The 23,399-nt window shown below is 44.1% G+C and overlaps 1 protein-coding gene across 1 annotated transcript in view; it reads right to left on the bottom strand.

Annotated features, from left to right (window-relative positions):
- The window catches only part of ROR1 (receptor tyrosine kinase like orphan receptor 1), a 162,423-nt gene that overhangs the window by 16,487 nt on the left and 122,537 nt on the right, over positions 1–23,399 (bottom strand). The window contains exons 3-4 of the mRNA XM_054638390.2: positions 21,794–22,081; positions 20,375–20,405 (exon numbers count right to left, since the gene is read on the bottom strand). Of these exons, the coding sequence (XP_054494365.2) occupies positions 20,375–20,405; positions 21,794–22,081 (319 nt within the window). The remainder of the gene's footprint in view (positions 1–20,374; positions 20,406–21,793; positions 22,082–23,399) is intronic.

Genomic DNA, 23,399 nt, shown 5'->3' with positions numbered 1-23,399 from the left:
AAACACAGACATCGGGCTTTGGCTTTAACCACACCTATCAGCTCTTGGCTTTAAACACAGCTGTTATCAGGTTTGGCTTTAAACACACCTATCAGTTTTTGGTTTTAAACACAGCAATCGGGGTTTGGTTTTGAACACAGCAATCACTTTTTGGCTTTGAACGCACCGATCACTTTTTTGGCTTTAAACACACCTATCAGCTTTTCGTTTTGAACACAGCTATCTCTTTTTTGTTTTAAACACAGCAATTGGGTTTTTGGTTTTAAACACAGCAATCGATTTTTAGCTTTAAACACACCTATCACTTTTTGGTTTCAAACCCAGCGATTGGTTTTTGGTTTTAAACACACCTATCACTTTTTGGTTTCAAACCCAGCGATTGGTTTTTGGTTTTAAACACACCTATCAGTTTTTGGTTTCAAACCCAGCAGGTTTTGGTTTTAAACACACCTATTTGTTTTTGGTTTTTAACACACCTATCAGTTTTTGGCTTTAGACACACCTATCAATCGGTTTTTGGCTTTAGACACAGTTATTATCGGGTTTTGGCTTTAAACACAGCTATTATCAGTTTTTGGCTTTAAACAGGCTCTCAGTTTCTCGGCTGAGCCCGCATTCCTTTCCCACAGTCCGTGCTGGGCATCCCTCCCCTGCTCGGTGTGAGGAATCACCTCACCCCTGCTCCGATGTGTTTGTGCTTCTTGTTCCTGATCCCGTTCAAGGAAAGGTCCCTTTGGCTCCAGCAGCATGGAGATTAGGCCCGACCCAGCAATTAACGTGTTAACACAGCCGAGCTTAACTCCTCCTGATTAAGCCCCAACGAACTGGAAGTCAGGGCAAGCCTGGAGGCGTTTCTGGCTGAGGATGGGCTCGAATCGCTTGCGCAGACTGGGGAGGGCAGGAACAATCCCATCCCCAGCACGGCCAGGATTTGGGCTCTGGGAGCTGCCCCAGACCTGACTCCTGCGCAGGCTTTGCTTCTTTTTTGCCAGGGATTAAATGCACAAGATGGAATTTCTTGCTGGGACTCAGATGTTTGTTAGTTCTTATCTCTGTCACAGTCTCACAAACCCTGAGTTCTGCAGCACTTCACTCTCACCAACTGAAAATGGAGCCCCATCTCTCTCTCTGCAAGGCCTTTTAAGGATAAACTGTCCAATTAAGAAATGACACCTGAATTATTTTTACTTTTAACCCAATAACCAACCAGCCGTGCCTGCAATGTGGACTTTTTTATCCAATTACACAAAACCACCCAAACCCATGGAGAAGAAGGTGAAGAAAAAGATGAAGAAGGTAAAGAAGAAAGTGAAGATGAAGGACCAGCCTCTGCCACAAAACCTCCATCTTATATATTAATATATATAATATATAGTATAATAATATATAATATATATTATATTATTAATAATATATAGTGTAATAATATATTATATATAATATATTGTATATAATATTATTATAATATATTATATATAATATTATTATAATATATTATATATAATATTATAATATATATAATATATATAATATTTATATTATATATAATAGATATATATTGCTATATATACCTAGTATTCTACTAATATATAAAACTTTAAACTCTATTATTCTATTAATATATAAAATGTAAAACTCTCAGTTTAAAAAAATAAGTAAATTTTGAATATAATGTTAAATTTTAAATGAAATAAATTTAATAAATATATAAAACTTAAACTCTAAGTTTCCCACCATGTGATCTCACACACTTCTATTCAAACTCCACACTCACAATCCCAGTTCAGTCATTTAATTTTGGAAGTTTTCTCCACGGCCTCAGGTCAATGCAGTGTTTTTCTCTTGGGGGCCAGTGCCTGGCAGCACAGAAAGTCTGAAATTCTCAGCACCCAGGGTCCAAGAGGTTCCTGTTCCTTGCCCTGCCTGCACCCCTGGGCCCCTCTGAGCACGGGGTGAAGGACCAAGAGCTGGATTTTAATGACCAACAGGTGACACAGCACTGTTCAGATTCTTCCTGTTCAGATTTGGTTTCCCCTCTGTTTTCTGTTTCACTCTGTCAGTATTTCCAGCCTGGGTGTTTATTCTGGAGCTGCCCACTGCTTTTGGATCCTGCTGCACCTCCCCTGTGGCAGCAGCTCTGGCTCGCTGTGATAACAGCACCAAGGATGAATTCACCCCGTGCTCAGGTGTCCCTGAGGATCTCATTGCTCAAACTCACAGAAACCCAAGCAGGAGCTTTGAAAGGTGTCCACAGCCAAAATCTCTTTAGGATCCCCCCAGCCCAGCCCATTCTCTGTTTCCATCTCCTTATCTCAGCTGCTCCTGCTGTGAGGCTCCAGCGAATGCAGAGGCTGCTCCCCCTCCCAGAGCAGCTCCTTTCTGAAACGGGGCAGAATTTCTGCCTCTGCAGCTTTTTGGGCATCCCCATGCAGAGAAACACCAACAATCAGATTGCAATATTGATTTGCTTGGTTCACACTGAGCCTGGAGGGGCTGCGTGGCACCACCTCCTCTGCAGCTGGTTCCTGAACACAAACCAAAGTTCTCTGGAAAGCTCCACTTCCCAACATCCTGAATTTCCTTTGCCAGCCTTTTTCTAAGTCACCAGAAATTGCCCAGATTTAAACAACATTTCCAGCAAATGCCAACAACAAGTCCAGGGACTCAGTTCAGCAAAAGCTTTGTAGCCAGGCTTTAATGTGAGTTCATTTAGAAGAATTTCATATATTGATAGAAAAACTGAACCTGTGAGATCATGTTGTATTTAATTTTACAATCCAGTATATTAAAAAAGCATATTCCAGAGATGCTGTAATTGTGTGGTCATTCCTACCACACCCCATGGATTTCCTTTCCTTTCCTTTCTTGCCTCAAGAAGGATTTAAATGAGCACCCTGCAAGAAAGAATCATAAATACAGGACTAATTTGGGTATCTTGAGCAAAAGTGGCCAAAGGAGAGAACAGAGCAAGGCAAGACAAAGTCCCAAATGCTCTGAGTGTCCCCAAAGCCAGCATGAATTGAGGTGTAAATGCAGAGAAAGTTGATTTATGAGAATTAACCAATCTGAAGAGCAAAAGCAAATCAATGTTGAATTATCTCCCAGATCTACCAAGTGGACATGGAGAAGTTTTGGCTCTGGGTGAAGACTGCAGACATTTTTTTCACTGACAAAGTGAAAGACATTTTGTCTTATCATTAATTACAAGATGTAGTAATAAATTATTTTTATGGTTACATACACCCCGTGCCCCCTCTCTGTATAAATTATTTTTACATTGTTAAATAATTTATATTTTGTTCCCTTCTTCTGTTCCAGCTTCACACAGGATGAAATGAAAGGGTTTTGACTTGGCAGATCTCCCTTAAAGCAAACAGATGAATAAAATTCCCTCATACTTTCCAAAGAGCAAAACCCAGCTCCTTGTGCCCCGCTTGGAAAATGGGAACACCTTGGCTCTGTTTCACGGTAATATTTCAGCAAATTTCTGCATTTCACTTTGCAAAGAGAAGAGAACTGCCCAGACCTTCACATCATTGTGTAATTTAGGGAAAAATTCTGGGGAATAAAAGCTGTTGCTGTTTGACACCCCTTGAAAGGCACAGGGCAGCCAGGACTGAAATGGGTCACTGGGAAAGCAGAGGCAGACAGTAAAAAATTCATTATGCTGTGCTTTGGCATCATTATAGAGTCCCATGGCACCTCTGAATAATAATAATAATAATAATAATAATAATAATAATAATAATAATAATAATAATAATAAAAAAGCCTGGGATAGTGGAAGGTGTCCCTGCTTCTGGCAGAGGTTGGAATAAAATGATCTTTAATGTCCTCCTCAACCCAAACCATTCTAGGACTCTGTGATTAAAAAATTTAATTAATAATTAAATAATTTAATTAATAAATAAATAAAATCTGCCAAAGGAATGGCTTTACTTAGCTGCTACCTCACTGCTCAGGCTGATGGTTGCTTTGAATGATGCCTCCAATCCAGGTATGGATAAATAATCCAGAATTCCTGTGGGTTTGGGATGCTGGCTGAATGGATTTGCAGTGGGATGGCAGCAGGGAGCCCAGGCCAGCACTGAGGCCATGTTAGGGCCACAAATTAGAGCTAAATATTGATCAAAACTCAATCAATCAGCCTGGAGGTTCAGCTGCAGGGATGTTTTTTCCTCCAAATGTCCCTTTGTTGACACAGCTCCTGCAGGTGGAGCTGCTTAGGGGAAAGCCTTGGGAGCAGGGTTTGGATGTTCCTGGCAGGTTCCTGACACCATCACTCAGGATGAACTGCAAATCAGATCTGCAGAGTTCTGGCAGTGGCAGAACTCCTGGCACTGGTGCTTTGTTTGACAGAGCCATCGTCAGGGCACATTTGGAAGCTCAGCCCGTCCAAGTTTTAAAGGCAGATGGGGGGAAAAAAAGGTGAAATGTTTTTGAGGAGCAGTCAAGAGGGATAAGACAACACCTGCTGAATGTTGCCTCCTCTCTCAGAGGAGAAAACCCCCAGAAAAGTCCCCTCATCCTGCTGGATTCCCTCCTGGAGCCACGGGGTCTCACCCAGCCTTGCCCACCCCTCACCGGGCACAGAGCTCCAGCTTGGGCTGGGGCTGCCAATCCTTCATCCCAAAAAGGATGGATCCCAACAAAATCCCATAAATCTGCAGCTGCCCTGCCCTGAGTGATCCCAGACCCTGTGGCTGGGGAGCTGAGGGGCCTTGGGAGGGGATGGAAGGGGCTGGAGCCCATCCCATCCTCCTCCATGTCCCACACACTGCTGGGAACTGGACCCCAAGGCCAAGGGAAGAGAATTCCTTTAAGGCTTGGCCACATCCTTCAGGTTTTTGTCCAAATCCCTCCTAGCTGGGAGAGAATATTCAGAATTTAAGGCCCAATTATGCACATTTTTGTTAGACTTGAGAAGGTTGCCCAGCCCTAAATTCTGAAAATTCAGATTCTGGTGTTCTAGAAAGCAACATCCCAACCCTTCCTAGGTATCAGGACATTGCAAATGCAGCTTTGAACTCTTCAAACTGACAGAAAAACCTGCAATATTGAACCCCACAAAAATAGAATTTCAGCCTATTTTATCTCTCCCTAACTCTTTCCTGCCTTCCCTTATTTTCTGGAATCACAGCTCTATTTCTGCTCCTCCCTCCCCTCTCCTTCCTCCTAACATTTAATTTGTCTTCTGTGCCTCAAATAGTTCTTTCTTCTGGTGACCTAATATTTTAACCTTAAGCATGATGAGAAACAGACTTCACAAACCTGACACTTGAATTAAAAGTGAAACACATGCCTCAGCACAAGTTAATTAAAAATAATACCTATAATGTTAGCTTGTTTAAGCCATTATTTGACCAGAAATTTGCACCCATCAATAAATGGAGCCCACAATTGCTGCAAAAATAACAGCAAGCTCCAGGTTACCAAAATTAGCTGGTTTAATTCTCTTTTTATTTCACAGATAAAAAGATCTCCCTGATAGGAGAGGGCAGCCAGAGGGGGTCAGGCTGTGCTCCCAGAGAACAGGATGAGAGGAAACAGCCTCAAGCTGTGCCAGGAGAGGTTTAGGATGGATATTGGGATTTTATATTTCATGGAAAAGGTGATCAGGCATTGGGACTGGGAATGGTGGAGTCCCCATCCCTGCAGGGATTCAAAATCCCCATGGATGTGGGGCAGTGCTGGGGGTGGCTGGACTCCATCTCCGAGGCCTTTTCCAAGCTAAACAACCCCATGGCTCTGTGGAACTCCAGACTGCTTTAAGAAAATGGATTTTCCTCAAGAACCTTGCTGGGAGTCAGGCCTGGCTGGGATCACAGAGCTTTCCTCAGCAGTGGGGGATTGTTGGGTTTAGGAGCATCACAAACTCGAGCTGGGGCTAAATCCAAACCCACTTGAAGCACTTGGGCTCACTGAATTATTGGGTCAAGCCCCACAACTGTGAAAACATTGGAAGCTCACAAAAGCTGCAGCTCCATCATAAATCTGCCCCACAGATTCAGGCCCTGCCCCACAGATTCCTCATCTGGGAATGGCCAGAGCTCTACAGGGATCCCACACTGGGAATGGGCTCTGCAAAGATCCCTTTGGAGATAAACTCCTCCTTAAGACAACAAACACCAGGGAAAACTGGCTCCAGTGGGAATGAGAGCTGTCCCTCTGTGCCCTCATGGAAATGGGAAAAGGCACAGAGATAAAACCAGTTTGTTTTCCTTACAAACATTTTCCCCTCTCTCCAGGGGCTGCTCAGACCTGAGTGAAGCAACCACACTCCAGGAGCCACCCTGGCACCAAACCTCTCACATTTCAGGAGGTGGAATATTCAGAATTTAGGGCCCAATTATTCACATTTTGGTTAGCCTTGAGAAGGATGCCCAGCTTAATCCTGAAAATCCTGCTTTGAGGAAAGAATTGTGAAAAAATGGCAGTTTTCTACTCCAAAATGGGACAAATCCCTCCCAAAACTTCAGTTTCTAGGAAAAAAAACCCAGCCAGTCACTGCCTCTTCCTCATGTTAGCCCAAAAACAGTGAATATGTTCCAACACACCTTCCTGGCTGTTTTCTGGCAGCAGCATTAAAAGAATTATTAAGTACATTCTAAACCTTTTTTTTTTTCCTTTGGTTGGAAACATCTAATTTTTCAAGGCCAACCAGTTTGAAACTCCACAAGTTTAAATTATTTGTCTGAGTCTGTAGAAAACATCTAAAATGCTGTCCCTTCACAGCCTCTTTACAGCCAATAATTGGTATTCAAGGTGAAAAAAAAAACCCCTTTTCATCCCCCACAACAAGCACATTTTAAAATTCATGTGCACAAAATTTTTCTGGACCAAAGTTTTAGGATATGGAATTTATTGATATTTCCCAACACATAAAACTATCCCAATTGCTTTATTTAGTTTTATTTTATTATTCCTGTGTGCCAGCAATTGAGAATAGGAATCCCCTGGAGGTTTGCATTAGGAGGAATTATGTTAATGTGCTACTGGGACATAATTTAATGGACACTTTTGGACAAATTTATGGACAATTTTGGACAAAATTATGGACAATTTTTAAGGCATTTTACACCTGATTATTGGGGTGTTTTGATGCAAATTAAACCATGTCTGCCAGACTTCCAACCTGTACCACCAACATTTCAGCTGCAAATCTGGAATTAATTAGTATTGATAAGCTCAAATGCATGATATGGCTGATATTAATGCATTCTCCCCATGGAAAAATATTATTGAAGATAACAGGCTTGTTTCTAGAACCTTGTTTTAGCAACATCTGTTCTGGCACACTTGGCAGTTGCACTGGATCGAATTTTAAAGCTGGGTTTTATCTGGGAGTGGGTGAAATGCTCAGATCAATACTCACTCTTGTGGTGCTCTTGTAACATAAAACATGGATTTTGCAACTGCATAAAAACCTGGAGGATTAAGCCAAACATCATTTAAAAGGCAGGCACACCCCCCATGCATGCATTTAGAGCTGGGAATCAAAGGAAACTCTGATATTCCTCCCCTGCTGCTCCTTTGATCCAGCCTAGGAACTTTATTTTGGCAGGACCACGATTGCCTGTTTTGTCTGCAATGCCAAGGATGGAGTAACAATCCATGTTATTCATGGAAAATACAGAGTTGAAGCCCAGAGTTCCTCAGGTTTATCCCCACAGAGCTGAGATTGGACCCCAAAACACTCCCCAGAGCGTTCCCTTATGTTTATCATTGCTGGAATAATATTTTCTCTCATTATCTCTTGCTCCTTCCCAGTCCCCAAAAGATGGGAACACTCCTGGAAGGGCAAATCCTCATCTGATGCTCCTGGGCTAATTGGTACCCGTTGGGGAGGAAAAACTGACACCACCAAATTTAAAATAAGTGCTGAAAAATTACCACAGGGAGCAAAAGCCAGACAAGGCAATTTCCAAAACTGTCAGAGCTGCCAACAGTGCAAAAGAGGCTTTGTGAGGCTTTCAAGTCCAAGATGAAGAGTTTCTGCTGTAATTCACATTTGTTCCTCACAAGATGGAAATGGTGGAACTGTCACCAGAGTTAAAGGTGTTAAAAGAATGAAATTTATCATTTAAATGCAATAAAATAGTTTCTGTCCCAAAAGCAGCTAAAGAAGACATGAGAGGGGAGTTGCTAAAGGAATTTAAACATGGGCAGGTTGAGGCAGTTTCCATCCCAGAGTCCACGATCTCTGCAGGAGATCCTGGGCTGTCCATCCTGGGAAAACCCAGATCACTCCACGTCTGCTGGCCTTACAGCACCCAAACCAAACCATGGAACGGCTGGAATGAAGCCCAAACAACTCAGGATTGAGATGGGGACAATTCCCAGAGGAGCTTGTGGAAAAGTGACCTCTGAGGGCCACCTTGGCAGAGTCAGGAGCTGGGCTGTAAAGGGAGGAGTGTTTGTACATTCAGGATCCTAAAGGGGCATCTGACCCCAGGCACGAGCATGTTCAGAAATTAAAGACATCAAATCAACTTTCCTTCCCCAAAGATGTGCCCCAGTTGATTGAAAATCCCCAGAACTGAGCCACAGCCAAAGAGAGGAGTTCTACAGCAGTGGGGACTGCAATGGTTCTGATACCTCAGGGTTTGGCTTTTCTATTTTCACATTCTGTGCTGCTTTAGTGTGTGGGGCTGGGCTCACATCAGGGCATGCTGAGCTCTGTGCACAGAGCAGGGACACAAAACAATTCCTGCTCCAGCTGGGCACCAAGGACAAATGATCCAAATCTCAGCCCCAGAGCACAAACCCCGTGGGCTGGAGAGAGAAAAACAAGCAGGGTGGGACTGCAGGGGCTAAAGCTGGAATGGGACAATGAACTGCAAGATGCAAATGGAGCAGAACTGATCCCAGGGACAGAGCCCGTGCCCGGCCGTGCATTTTGGGGCCATTTTGGTTCATCTTGGGTGCAGGCCTGGCTGGGCTCTGGTGCTGCCCAAGGTGCATCCATGGAGGAGATGCTTGGAATAAATCCCTGCTTTATTCTGGAGCTCTGCCCAGCCTGCACAAGGCATCAGTCCCTTCTCATTTTAGGTCCCCTGAATCCCTAAGCCAGCTGTGAACCTTGAAAGGGGACTGCCTTGCAAAGTGCTCTTGGTGCTAATTGCTGGGCAAAATAATGTGTCCATTCATCTGGAGCAGAATCAGGAGGGAGAGAAAATGTATTTGTTTAAAGTAAATTCACCCACACAAGAAATTTGGCTGGGGAACCACGGCAGGGTAACATTTGTGATTCATTTTTGCTGAGCACTGATCTTGGCAGGCTCAGGCACCAACAACAGCATCCAAACACCAGCTCAGCTGATAAGTGCTTTCCTTCCTCACCCAGGTAACCACACATGTTTTCCTGTTAACAAGATCAATAAACTTGACACACTCAGAAATGGATGATTAACTCCTTTTACAGTATTTGAGGTGGCCCAGGGTTATTGCTTTGAACAGCCCGAGCTGGAATGTCAGGAGTGGTTTTAATTATCAGGATAAATAATGTAACACCTTATAATCTTCTCCCTTGCACTGCAGGACGTTGTGATGGAGCTGCACACACTGGGGGTGAGTAGTAACTACACAGAGGCTGGCTGAGCAGTGATGTTATCCTTGCAGGAAAACTCACTCCCAAGGTTTTACACCCTACTGAAGTCATGAAAGCCCTCTGGGTCACTACAGGTTTACTCCCACTTTTATTGTTTTTACTAGGCTGAGTAAACCCTTGCCCTAACATTGGTTCTCCTGAAGGCTGCAGAAGCCTGGAGTAAAATCTTAAGTTGAGCTTGGGATGAGTTGAAATTGAAAAAATAATGGGTTTAGATGGGATATTGGGAAGGAATTGTTCCCTGGGAGGGTGGGGAGGTCCTGGCACAGGGTGCCCAGAGCAGCTGTGGCTTGGAGCACCCTGGGCTGGTGGAAGGTGTCCCTGCCATGGGATGAGCTCTGAGGTCCCTCCCAACCCAGCCCATTCCATTTGTGGGAGGGAGGGAAGCTCTGCAGCTGCCCAGCTCCCAGCTGGGACAGGGATCTCAGGGACAAGATGAGCTCCAGGACCCAGCTCTGGATGCTGATCCCAGCCTGGGATGTCCCAGCAGGCAAAGAGCAAAGGCTCTGAAGGGAGTAGAACCCCACAGTGTCCAGGGAAAGGAAAGATTTCCATACAGACAGAGAGGACTTTTCATGTGGCTGAAAGAACGCCCAGGACAGGAAACAAATCCATCCCACAGAGCCACAGATGCTGCCTCTCCCCCTGCCAGTGCCCTGGGCTTGCAAGGCTGTAATTGTAATTATTATTATTATTATTATTCCTACATTTTGTTCTCCTGAATAATTCCTACCACAAGCAACCTGCAGAGCTTTCACTGCAATGTTTGAAATGTTTCATCTTCAGTCCTTTTCCAGCCCACTGGAAGCAAGGCTGGCAGATAAACCAAAAACCTGCTGGAAGCTGTGCCCAGAGCTGAGCTCTGGATGTGCTGAACCTCCAGCAGATCCCTCAGTGCTCCTCCTTTCCCTGGTCCCCATCAACACAAAACCAAAAGAGCAGGAGAGGATTTGTTAAGGAACGTCAGCAACAGCTGGGCACTGAGGTAAAAGCACAAAATGAGACAGGGATTGAGATTTGCCCACTGAGATTTTACTGCTGGCTTGTGTGAGAGGTTTTACCGTGACCACAGAAACATTATAGGCCTTTAAATAGGATTTCCCTCCTAATTAAAGGCCTTATGGCCCAGGGGAACCTCAGGGATGACCTCAGATATTAAAAGTGAGCTCTGAAATGTGTGAGAAGTTCTTTATTCCCCCCTTCCACCCAGCCACTCCCAGGAAAGTTCTAGAGCAGCATTTGGCTGCCAGACACTGCAGGGATTGAGGCAAAACAAGGACTCTGAAAGCCACTTGTTCCACCTGAGACATGTTCCATGACTGAGACTTGTTCCATGACTGAGACTTGTTCCACCTGAGACATGTTCCATTTTCTTCCAGAAAATCCTAATTAAGTCACAATTTCATTTGCCAGTTTCCTGACTCAGTTACACTGCACTCATGACAACCAGACACCATTTCACACCCAGGTTATAGAATTATTTCCCTTCTTCCCTCCTCCTCCACCTACAGCCCTTCCACTCTTCCCCAGGAGTAAAACATTGGGCAACAGAGGCACTGGGGACAAGAAAAACTCAGATTATCTGTTCTCCTGCAGCACTGAATCCTTGGAACGACTCTGAACCCACCACAGGCTGGTGGGGAGGGAAATCAAGGACCTTGATTTCAAATAATTTAACTTTTTGTTTATTTTATTTTTTAACTGCATAAGGTAGAGCAGCAAACACCCAAAACAGAAGAGAAAGCTCCCAAAGCCTGGGACTGAGGTGTATTTTCTACTGTAAAATACAATCTTTGTCCCCAAACCACCTCCCACCTCTGTTTTAGCAGCTCTGCAGTGAAAGGACACTGAAGAAGGAGCTGGGTTGGGCTCACAAATCAAACAACAGATCAGTGATTTTCCTGTGCTGCCCCACGCAGAACAAAAGTCAGGTTTAATCTCACACAAATTAGAGACTCCCTAAAACATCATTTTTTATCTGTCCTCTTTGACATTCAGGCCAAGTCCTTCCAAAGCCAGGCTCTGCTGAGCCAGGCCAGCATGGCAGAAATCCATTGTCACTGCAATATTGTCAGCTCTTTCCTCACAGCCCTCAGGCTCAAAGAAATCCCTCTAAGCCACTTAAAATGTCCTCCTGATTAGAGCTAAACGAGAATTTTTTGATTAAACCTGCCTTAAAGAGCAAAGCCCGGCTCCTGAGCACTGGAATGCTTCACCAAAACCCAGTGGTTTGGCCCCAAGTGCTGCTGCAAGCTTTTAGCAGCTCCAGCAGGGATTTTGGGGTTGGCTTCAAAAGAGCTGTTACCTGGAATGACCACATGAAATATGGGAAAAGCAGATTATGCCTCTGCTCTGAAGCACTGCCAGCACCTCCCTGCTCTCTGCAATTTTCATTTTCTGACACAAAGCCTTGATGGCCTCAGCTTGGTTTCAGCAAAAAGGAAATCAAAGTTTGCTTTTTATTAATAAACAATAAAATATTTGTTAAAATAATAAAAAATGATAATATTTATTAATAAATAATAAAAGCAAAGTTTGGAAGCTCAGAATGTTTAATCAAATCCAGTAGCTTTGTTTCCAAGCAGACTTAGGATCAGCATTAATGTGGAGTTTAGGAACACAGATCCCCTGTCCTGGGGGGTGAATTCCAACCCAGACAAAAAGGGTGACACCCAGGAAAAAGGCATTAATGGTTGTTGTGTTTGAACCTTTTTTGTTATGATTAAATGTGTGAGATGTAGTTTTTGTTTGGACTTAGATGTTTATTAGGTTTTATTTATATTACAGTTTTATAAACTCTGAGTTTTATAGTATTTTACATTCATAAACTAAAAAATGAAGCTGTATTTCTTTTTTTATAAGGCTTTTTTAAGGATAAACTGCTTAATTAAGAAATGATACTTAAATTATCTTTATTTTTAACTTAATAACTAATTACTTGTTGTTTGTAATGTGGACTTTTTTATTTAATTATAAAATATTACTTAAACTTACAAAGAAGAAGGATTAGCTTCTATTCTAAAAACTTTCATTTTGTTTTATATACATTACTGTATTTTAAAACCTTAAGTTTTCTACCATGTGATATTATACACTTCTATTTAAACAACACACTTGCAATTTGAGTTTTATTATTTAATTTTGGAAGCTTCCTTTAGAGTTTTAGGCTAAAACTGTGTTAATGTTTGTCAGTACAGAAAGTCTAAAATTCTCAGTAACCAGGGTTCCAACAAATGGGAACAATATTTGCAGGTTGGGCTTTTTGGTTTAACTCACAAGACTGGGTTTATTATTGGTCAGACCCAGACTGCCAACTGGGCTCAATGATATTTATTATTTTTTACAAGAGTTGAAGAATATCTCCATGAACACAACGGCCTGAAGGAAATGATCAGCAGAAATAATGCAACTTTCCAGCCTTTCCTGATTTTTTTTTTGCCTTTGTGTTGTCAAAAACTTCAAAATGATCCCCATTTTGCCCCTTTTTAAATAAATCAGGAAAATAGGCAGAGAGTCTGTAACTCAGGGTCAAATTATGTCATCACAGGATTTCTTTAGTGCTGTGGAAAGGCTGATAACTGAGATATCCAATTAGAGAAAGGAAAGTTTATCCATATCTGTACTTCACTTATCAGTCCCCTTGGAATCATAGATTTATAAAGGTTGGGAAAAATCATTGAGTCCAATAAAAAAACAGGACCCTGGGAGGGATTTGGGAATTTCCTGGATCCAGGGTTAAAAAAAGGCAGTAAGGTCTTAATATATAAATATGAATATAAATAAAGTCTGATATATAAATAAAGGCAATAAAGATAGAATGACAGCACAAATGCCTCTTTCAGTGTTATCCTCACTCTCAACTCCCCCAGTCCCCAGGATCTGGCCACAAATCCCACATGCCAGGCCAGGGAATCCTTTCCTGATGGAAATGGAAACCCCAAACGCTCAAACCCAGACTGGAGCATTCCACAGGGGCCACCTCCACCCCAAACATTTCTCCCCATCAGAGCTGCTCTGGTGAGCCCGCACAGAGGGAGCACCAAACATCAATGGCACATTGGCTGCCCCTTGTGCTCCCCATGCCCCAGCCCTAATGCACTTCACTCCCTGCCTAAAAAAAATATTGACACCTCTGTAATGAATTTGTTTTCAGATAATGCAGCTCTGTCTGCTGGGCCTTTCCCCGTGCCACATGTGGGCAGGAGGGGAGGGTTTTGTTTGCACTGCCCACAGATAAGGGAGCACTCCAGCTGGCATCTGCAGAAATGCTTATCAGACAACCTTTAAAAGGCCAAAAGCACTTTCTAAGGTCAGTCTTTCACCAAACTCCAGGCCAATTTCTTTTCTGCATGCTTGCCACAGCCTAACAAAACACAATTTAAAGCTTGTCCTGGCAAAGAACTTGGCTGTTAGCAGCACTGCTCACATGAACATCAGCAGGTGATGCAGGGCCACAGCAGTCAGGAGTTGGTGGATTTGGGGATGGAACTCCTGCCTGGGAGGGTGGGGAGAGGCTGGGATGGAATTCCCAGAGCTGCTGTGGCTGCCTCTGGATCCCTGGCAGTGCCCAAGGCCAGGCTGGACACCCTGGGACAGGGGGAGGTGTCCCTGCCATGGCAGGGGTGGCTCTGGGTGGGATTTGAGGTCCTGCCCAGCCCAGCCCATTCTGTGATCCCATTCCCTTTCCTGTCCCTTTTCCCTTGCCACTCCTGCAATAGTTTGGGCTGCTCCCCCACACCAGGTGCCCTCCAGCTGCAGCAGCTCCAGTTCAGGCCCCTCCAACACACCTTAAACCTGATTTTGGCTCAGCTTCCCCCGTGTCTGGGAGATAAGGGGAGGTGGAGAGGCAAAGGAGCCTGGGATTCCCAGATAAGGTGTATATTTAGCTACCTAAGTACCCTGAGGTGATAAAACACCCTGGAATAGGCCCTGCAGCCAATTCACTTCATACAGGACCTGACTGTGGCTTCCCAAATTCTGTGTTCCATTTACCCAGAGGTTTTCAGTTCTTTTTGCTCACTCAGGAAAACCCAAGAGCACAAATCCCAATAAAATCCCAAAAGCCTGAGCACCCTCAGCAGCCACTCCATTGTCCCCAGTGCCAGAGCAGAACAATCCAGGGGAAAGATGAGACAGTGGTGGTGCCTTGTGCAGGCTGAGCTGGAGCAGAGGCTGGGCAGAGCTCCAGAATAAAGCAGGGATTTATTCCAAGCATCTCCTCCATGGATCCACCTTGGGCAGCACCAGAGCCCAGCCAGGCCTGCACCCAAGATGAACCAAAATGGCCCCAAAATGCACGGCCGGGCACGGGCTCTGTCCCTGGGATCAGTTCTGCTCCATTTGCACCTTGCAGTTCATTGTCCCATCCCAGCTTTAGCCCCTGCAGTCCCACCCTGCTTGTTTTTCTCTCTCCAGCCCACGGGGTTTGTGCTCTGGGGCTGAGATTTGGATCATTTGTCCTTGGTGCCCAGCTGGAGCAGGAATTGTTTTGTCTCCCTGCTCTGTGCACAGAGCTCAGCATCCCCTGATGTGAAGCTCAGACCCACACACTAAAGCAGCACAGAATGTGAAGATAGAAAAGCCAAACCTGAGGCATCAGTGGCATGAGAGAGATAAGTGTGCAGCAGATCAAAGAGCCCATGGAGAGGACAAGGGCAGCTCTCCCTGGGAACATTCCCCCTGCAGCCCTGGCAGATAACCTGCCTGAGCCCCTGGCAAACTGAGGGGGGATTATTTGCCCTGGGATGAAGTCATGCAGCAGGATGAACATGGTTTGTGTCAGCATCAGCCCCTCAGGCTCCAGCCTCGCCCCACGTGGGGCTCTTTCCCCCCCCAGATATATTTATGTTGGCCTCTGGATGGAATATCCCACCTCAGGGCTGTGTCTCACATCCCACAGGGCTCTAGGAATGAGCTGCTGCACCAGCACACAGTGGGACTGTAAAAGATCCCACAGAAAAACACCTGGGAATTGTGTCCAGCCCTCATTCAAAATTTCCATCACTGAACAGCAGGAGGGAGTTTCTGTGCCAGCCACAAAATGTGGGACAGGCTGGAATTCCAGGATTCCAGGAGCCAAACCTGGCACCAGAGTGCAGGGACATCACTCCCAGGATGCTGCTGGAGCAGTGAATCTGTTCTGGCCTCTGGATTGGCATTTCTTCTTCTCTAAATTTTACTTTCTGTGGCCAAAAGAGGAAAGTCTCTGTGTTCCTCTTTGAAATCCACAATCACACACACAGTTGGCCAAGCCTCACCTGGATGCTGGCCAGTGCTTACACATTTTCTTGTTGCTGGCACACAGAGCAACTGTACAAAAAGATCTGTTTTACTAAAAAACCCAGATGTGTTTAGCTGAAAGTTAAAAAAAGAAAAATTAAAAAAGAAAAAAAAAATCTCAATGACTGAAAAAGATGGGAAAATCCAAGGGGGGGGGGTTGTGGTTTCTCAAGCCTTGCAAGCTATTTATTTCTGGGAATCACAAACCCCATTTCATTTTATGAATCAGATGCTCCTTAAAGTTACAGCCCTCTTGTCTCCTCTTTTCCCCTCTCCTTGTTCCCAGTGGTTAAATAAAGAACAAACAATGCCATATTTAGGGTATTTATATATAGAAGAGGCTCCATGAAGAACAAAAGGACTGTTCCAGAGGAATATTGGCAGCAGCATGTACACATTCCAGTTGGGAATATATCCCTGCTGTACACATCCAGGTCAAACCTCTTCAGAACATGCTCACTACACAATAAACAATAAATACAGAGCATTTTCCTGCACTCTTCCCACTGGATTCCACTCCAGCAGGGTTTTTCCAGCTCATTTTTACACCAGCCCATGCAAACTGGCATTTTCCTCTTCTTCCTCACTGCAGCTCTTGTGGAAGTTCTTGCCCCAGATTTCAGTGATTTGTGCCCAAGATTTCTCCTGCAGTGTCAAAGTTTGGGCTGAGCACAAAGCCAAGGCTCAGGGGAAGGGGAACAATGGAGAATGAGAGAAGAAGAACAGAAAGATTGGGCACAGAACATTTCCCAGGCCACAGGATCTCTGTTGTGACATTAAATCCTCTCCTCCCCAGGACTCTGCTGTGCTCTGACCTTGCTCTGGTTCTGATCCCTGAGGTGAAAACACATTTCTGTGTCCTTCAGGGACCAACCTTGCCGTGCATGATGAATAAAAGTGACTTTCAAAGGGATATGCAGCACAGGAACCTCAAAAATAACGTTAAAAATCTGGGGTTTGGGGAAAATTTTGAGAAGCAATGGGTACAGTGCAAATTCCTGGTTTAGAGGAAGGTGTCCATGGCAGGGGGTGGGAATCAGGGGATCTCTGGGGTCCCTTCCAAACCAAACCCTCTTGGGATTCTGGGATAAATTTGTGTGCACAACACACAAATTTATTTACAGAGCAATGCACAAATACACCAGTGAACCACCAAAATGCTGCCTTTGATCTCCCTAAAAATAAACTAAAAACATTAAATCAACCCAATTTGCCTTTGAATTCAGAAGTTCATGGCTGAAAGCAGGAGATACATCAGCTGAGGGTGGTGCATCCAGCTTTTCCAGCCACGGCTCCCTGACCTCTCTGCCCCTCCCAGGCTGCTCTGGAGGTGCCCTTGACTCCATCCATGGAAGTTCTTCCATAGGTTCTTCCCATCCACACCATGGAAAGGATTCCAGCAGCTGGAGAGCCTGAGCTGCCTCCTGGGGACACATCCAGCTGTGGGACATGGACACCCACAGCACCCCCACATCCCCTGAGCTGCCTGGAGCTGGCCCTGCAGCTGTAGCACCCAAAGATATAATAATATTATATTAAAACAATAATATAATATTATATTAATAAAATATAATAAATATAATATATTAAAATTATTATTATTAGTTTAAATATATTATATTATATTATATTATATTATATTATATTATATTATATTATATTATATTATATTCATTTATATTATATTATATTCATTTATATTATATACATTTATATTATATACATTTATATTATATTTTAAAATACTATTTTAAAAATTATATTTAAAATAATGTATATATATTATATTTCTATATTATATCCATACAACATTATATATTTATATAATAAAAATTAAATATATTGCATTTTATATTTCTGTATTATATCTATATAACATTATATATTTATATAACCTTTACTATATTTTATATTATTTTTATAATTTTAAAATTGTATATTATATTTTATATTAAATATTTTATATTCTTTTTATAATTTTAATACTTTTTATATTCTATATTATATTTTACTCTAAATAATTTTATATTCTATTCTATATTATTTTAAATAATATTTATATTTTATATTATATTTTATTCTCAATATTTTATATATTTATACTATATTTTTATTATTATATAATATAAATAATTATTTCTTTCTAAAGCACAATTAGGGCTTGTTGGGCTTTTTTTTTTTTTTAACAAAAGAAGCTTCTCCCAGCTGAGTCAGAGCAGCAGAGCAGGACCATGGAATGTGATCCCAGGGGTTTCACCTCCTGTCCAGCAGGGCAGAGTTGAAGGAAGGATGTTCATGGCAGGCAGTGCTGCCCACCCAGCAGCACTTTGCTTCAGACTGATTTCCAAATCAGACTTTTGGCCATTTCTCATAGGGAAAGCAGCAAAAATAACCCACAAGAATTATTGTGTTATCTGTCCCTTTCACAGAAATCATCATCTGGCGTTCCCACTCACACTTGGCCCATCTGTCTTTCTATAAATTATGGAGGGAAAAGGCTGAGTGGGTGGATATTTTTAAAAACAGGATCCTCAAATGAAATCTGGAAATGAAGAGCACCTTGCACTCATGGGTGACTGATAAAGACATGGCAACAGCAGGCCCAGGAATTTGCATCAGGTTCTTTCCTGATTGTATGGCCCAGCTTGTTCCCAAGGAAAGCGTTTCCCCAGAGGGAGGATGATGAGGGAGGACAGCCAGGTACTTCATCTCACCCTGCAGCTTGACAACTGCCACAGATGGGCTTGGTTTGCACAGAAAAAAGAGCAGAAAAATGAATTTCATAGCTACAAATGAATTTTTCAACTTGTACAGGGAGAAGGTGACACGAGGGTCACACAGTCCAGGCCCCAGGACATTCTTTTCATGCAAGGAGCCAGCAAACACAAAGAACCAGAATTCGAGGTAATTTCCCTCCTGCATTTCGCAAAATGCAACTGAAGTGTGATTAAATCTCTTTTTTGGTTACAAAATCAACTATTAAAGCGAACATCTCCCTTTCTTTTCACCTTTCCACATCCTTTGTGTGTATTTTAGCTGGTTAAGTTGTGGGGTTTTTTTTGGAAGGGGAGCAAAAAAAACACCAAACCCCTTGCCAGAAAGAAAAAAATGGGAAAAAAGATTCCCAAACGTATCTTGTTTTAAAAAGTGAGGCAATCCTGAGTGGCCCAGACAGTGAAATTCCAGCCCAGCTCTCTGTGCTCACACTGCTCTCTGTGGGCTCTGACCACCAAGGAGGTGTTGTTTAACCCCACAAATTTCAGAAACCCCAAACTAGGTGGGAGCAGCACAAAATCCCCATTTTCTCACCTCATTGATTTATTCTCCAAACTGCTGGAGAGCCCATCAGCCCCCAAATCCCAGAGCCGCAGGAGACATTCCCTCCCCAGAACCCCAGAGAAACACCAAACAGGGCTGAACCCCCTGAAACCCCAGCAAAGAGCTCCCCTTCCAAAGCAAACTCCAGGAATCCACAGCAGCACCTTCACAAGGGGAGATAAAACCACATTTTAGGCTATTCCATTAGAGGGCATCCTACAACATCCTTTTGTGGTCAGAGGCTTCTCCTCATTCATATCCTCTGCAATGATTCATGGAAGTTCTTCCATAAGAGCCAGGAACATTCACCTCCCCAGGTTTTTCATCCCTTGTAATTGCAGTCATTGCATTAATGGATGAATTTTCTGCTTCAGTTGGGTCTGTGTTTCCCTTCCCTCACCAGGAGAGGTGGATTTTCAATATTTTTCCACAATGTGAGATGTGAATAAGCACCACAAAACTGATTGCAAACCTCAGGACAGCCAGAGATCACACTTGAGAACAGCGAGGCACTGGAAAGGTGAGCAGGTTTGATCAGGTTTGATCAGCTATTTTGAAATTAGAGTTAGAAGTGAATATTCTCAAAAGCTGCCCCAGACAGAAGCTCCACTGCCAAAATACAACGTGGGGAGTGCTCAGAGCCTGCAGCAGGAGCCAAACCTGAGCTCCAGGACACAGGGAGCTCTGGTGCAAACAGCCACTGCTCCCACCCACCTATTCAATCTTTAAAAAAAATCTTCAAAAAATCTTTTCAGGCAGTTTATTAATACAGGTACAGAGAGACAGACACAGTTTACGACCCTTAAAATCAGCAAGAAGCCCCTGGGCAGTAAAATCTGCTTGTAGTGATAAATATTTCCCTGACTGGGCTGTGACATGGATGAAGTACCTGTAGGTGCACTGGAATCACTCCACAGACTGAAGGCACCAGAGGATCCAAAGGTAATAATATTGCAAATTAAGAAGTCTGGGGTAAGAAACAGGAGTTGACACGATAACATGAAAACATCACTGCGAGACAGATAACTCAGTTACAATAAATTACCATCCCATCTGACTTAAAAAGCAGAATGGAAAAGTGCTCCTGTCACACCACATGACAAATGAACTTCTGACTGCTGAAATGCAAGATTAATGAAGGCACAGAAGAGACATGAAAGGACTTACGAGGATCCTGGGCTCGCTGTTGGCGGGGGACCTGGAAAAGTGACAGAAGAAAAACAGCAGGATGAGTTACGGTGAGGTAGCAAGCAGGAAGCTTTTGAAAACCTTTTAAAAAGATAAAAGCACCAGTCTGTGGTGCTGGCTGTGGTTTATGGAGTTGAACAGAGGAGTGGCAGCCCCTCAGCACCAAAGACAAGGCTGTATTGCCTGCAGAACATGACACAAGGACAAAAAACAGGTGAGCAGCCCACCCCCCTCTTGAAACTGCCTTAGGAGAACACCTAATGATTAATTTCTTATCAGAAATCAGAAAACATGGGAGATTTATGAAAAAAAGAAGATGAAACTCATCACATCCATCATTCCCTGTGTGTTATTTGTCCAGTTCCAAAGAGGATTAACCAGGACTGTGTGCAAATATCTTCATCTCAGTGAATTATTTCCCCTTGACCGTGGAGGAGGAGGGGGAGAAGACACACAAAACCTGTTTCTTGTTTGGAATTTTCTGAGTGGTAAGACCAGCTTTGAAGGCAGTTATCTCAATATAAACTTGGGGGAATGAGTGCTTATTTTCCCTGACAGGTATATATGGGTCTCATCTCAGGCCCTCAGCCTGCAGTGCCAGCTGAAGTTTCTCACTCACCAGACACAGAGGTCACTCAGAATAAAGGAATTTTTCTCCTCTGGTCTGAATCTACCCAGGTACCCCATTAATGGGGGCTCAGCCTGGAGCAAAGGAGGCTCAGGGGGGACCTTGTGGCTCTGCACAGCTCCTGACAGGAGGGGACAGCCGGGGGGGTTAGGCTCTGCTCCAGGGACAGGACAGGAGGAAACAGCTTCAAGCTGTTCCAAGGGAGGTTTGGATTGGATATTGGGAAAATTTCTCCTCCAAAAATGTTGGGACAGTCTGCTCAAGGCAGTCACCATCCCTACAACTGAAGCTGTGGCACTTTGGACACGGTTTAATGGTGAACATGGTTTAGCAGTGTGCTGGGTGCTGGTTGGACTGGATGACCTTGGAGGTCTTCTCCAACCTGAATATTCCATGATTCTATGAAAATACAGCTGTTCCTACACTCCCATGGATCCAATTATTTAGGAAACCTGTGGATGGGGTTAAAAGGGCAGGGATCCCAGCCCTGCAGGACAGACAGCAGGGTCAAAGTCTCTCTCAGGGGTGTCCCATGGCTCCTCAGCTCCCCAGGACCATTCCTCCAGCTCCACCCAAGGCATGTTTCTGCCCTACCATCCTAACACCTTCTCTGGGAAGCCCATTTCGAGTCAGCTCATGGATTCCTGGGCTCTCTGCATAACCTAAGTTCAATAAGTTTGACAACAATTCCACAAGCCTCAACAATTCTGCGCCGCCAAACCCTTTCTCCCAAAGCAGGAGCTGGGTCAGTTTCTGAGGAGCAGGCTCACCAAACTTGACGAAGAGCACGCCGGTGGTGGACACGGTCCTCCTGCCGTTGGTGGCCACGCACTGGAAGTAGCCGGTGTCGGTGGTGTCCAGGTTGCGGATGCGCAGGCGGGAGCCGTAGGGGGTGGCTCGGAAGGAGATCCTGCGCGGCTCCTGCACCACGGGCGCGTCGTTCTTCAGCCACCTCACCGTGGGAGGGGGGTTCCCTGACACCTTGCAGTGCAGCTCTGCCGTCTGGCCCAGCGTGGTGGTGATGTTGTTCATGGGCTCGTCCAGCGTCAGGAAATAATCTGGGGTTGGGGAGAAAAGAAGGGGGATGAAGGGCTCCAGAGCAGGGATGGCATTGTGGAGAAAGTTCCTGCTTGTCTTTGGAAGTGACACAAAGGTGGATTTTTCCTCCTGAGAAACTGAGAGGCCTCAGGAACAAAATGCAAACAATGGTTATCTGCTGCTGTGGAATGCAACAGGTGGGTCTGTGATTGGTCTCATGTGGTTGTTCCTAATTCATGGCCAATCACAGTCCAGCTGGCTCGGACTCTCTGTCCAAGACACAAGCTTTTGTTATCATTCTTTCTTTTTCTATTCTTAGCCAGCCTTCTGATGAAATCCTTCCTTCTATTCTTTTAGTATAGTTTTAATATAATATATATCATAAAATAATAACCCAGCCTTCTGAAACATGGAGTCAGATTCTCATCTCTTCCCTCATCCTCAGACCCCTGTGAACACGGTCACAGTGGATAGCAGGGTTCCCTCTGCTGTTTCAACACCTCCTATTTGGCTTCATTTAGCACAGAAAAAAAACACTGCTGCTCTTTTTTCTTTTCTTTTTCCTAACCAAAACACAGGAAAAACATCTCAGCACTCCAGTTGTTCATTTTGATGCTGACCTGCCTCTGCTCATGCCAGAATCCACCAAATGTAGGAACATGTGAAAGGAACCATTCAGAAGTGCAAATCCTGTGACCCAGAGAAGCTGGGGCCATCCCTGGATCCCTGGCAGTGCCCAAGGCCAGGCTGGACAGGGTTTGGAGCACCCTGGGAGAGTGGAAGGTGTCCCTGCCATGGCAGGGCTGGCACTGGATGAGATTTAAGACCCCAAACCATTCCAGGATTCTGTGATCCTGTCTCCAAGCCATTCTGAGTGACTCGCAGGCAGAGCAGAGAGTGTGTTATCTATAATTTTGTAAGCACCAGCTGCAGAGAGGAGGAATAAGGATTATATCTGGGAAAGGAGACTTTATTCTCACTCAGTATTTCCATGGCTAAGAGTACTGAAGATTACCTCCACTCTGAAATAGGGCTCAGGATTGAAAAATCAAATGACATTAAAATTATGAAGATGAATCTCTCCTAATCCATTCCTGAGCACTGCCTTCTGTCCAGGGCTATTTCACTGGGCATCCCTCAGGAAGAGGCCCATTCCTCATTCACTGTATTCACCACTTCATTCAATCCTTTAAAGGCAGGGAGGGAGATGGGTTGGGATGGGGAATGGAATCCTCAGGCTCTCCTCTCCATGTCAGAGGTTCAAAACTAATGGTGGCCACCATCAGCTGCTGGCTGTCCCATCAGCAGGGTGGCCAAGGAATGGGAAATCCTGACTGT

The sequence above is a fragment of the Agelaius phoeniceus genome, chromosome 8 (genome assembly GCF_051311805.1).
Source record: "Agelaius phoeniceus isolate bAgePho1 chromosome 8, bAgePho1.hap1, whole genome shotgun sequence".
Classification (NCBI taxonomy): Eukaryota; Metazoa; Chordata; class Aves; order Passeriformes; family Icteridae; genus Agelaius; species Agelaius phoeniceus.
The sequence above is the reverse complement of the archived record's forward strand: the minus strand, read 5'-3'. Positions and strand labels throughout refer to the sequence as shown.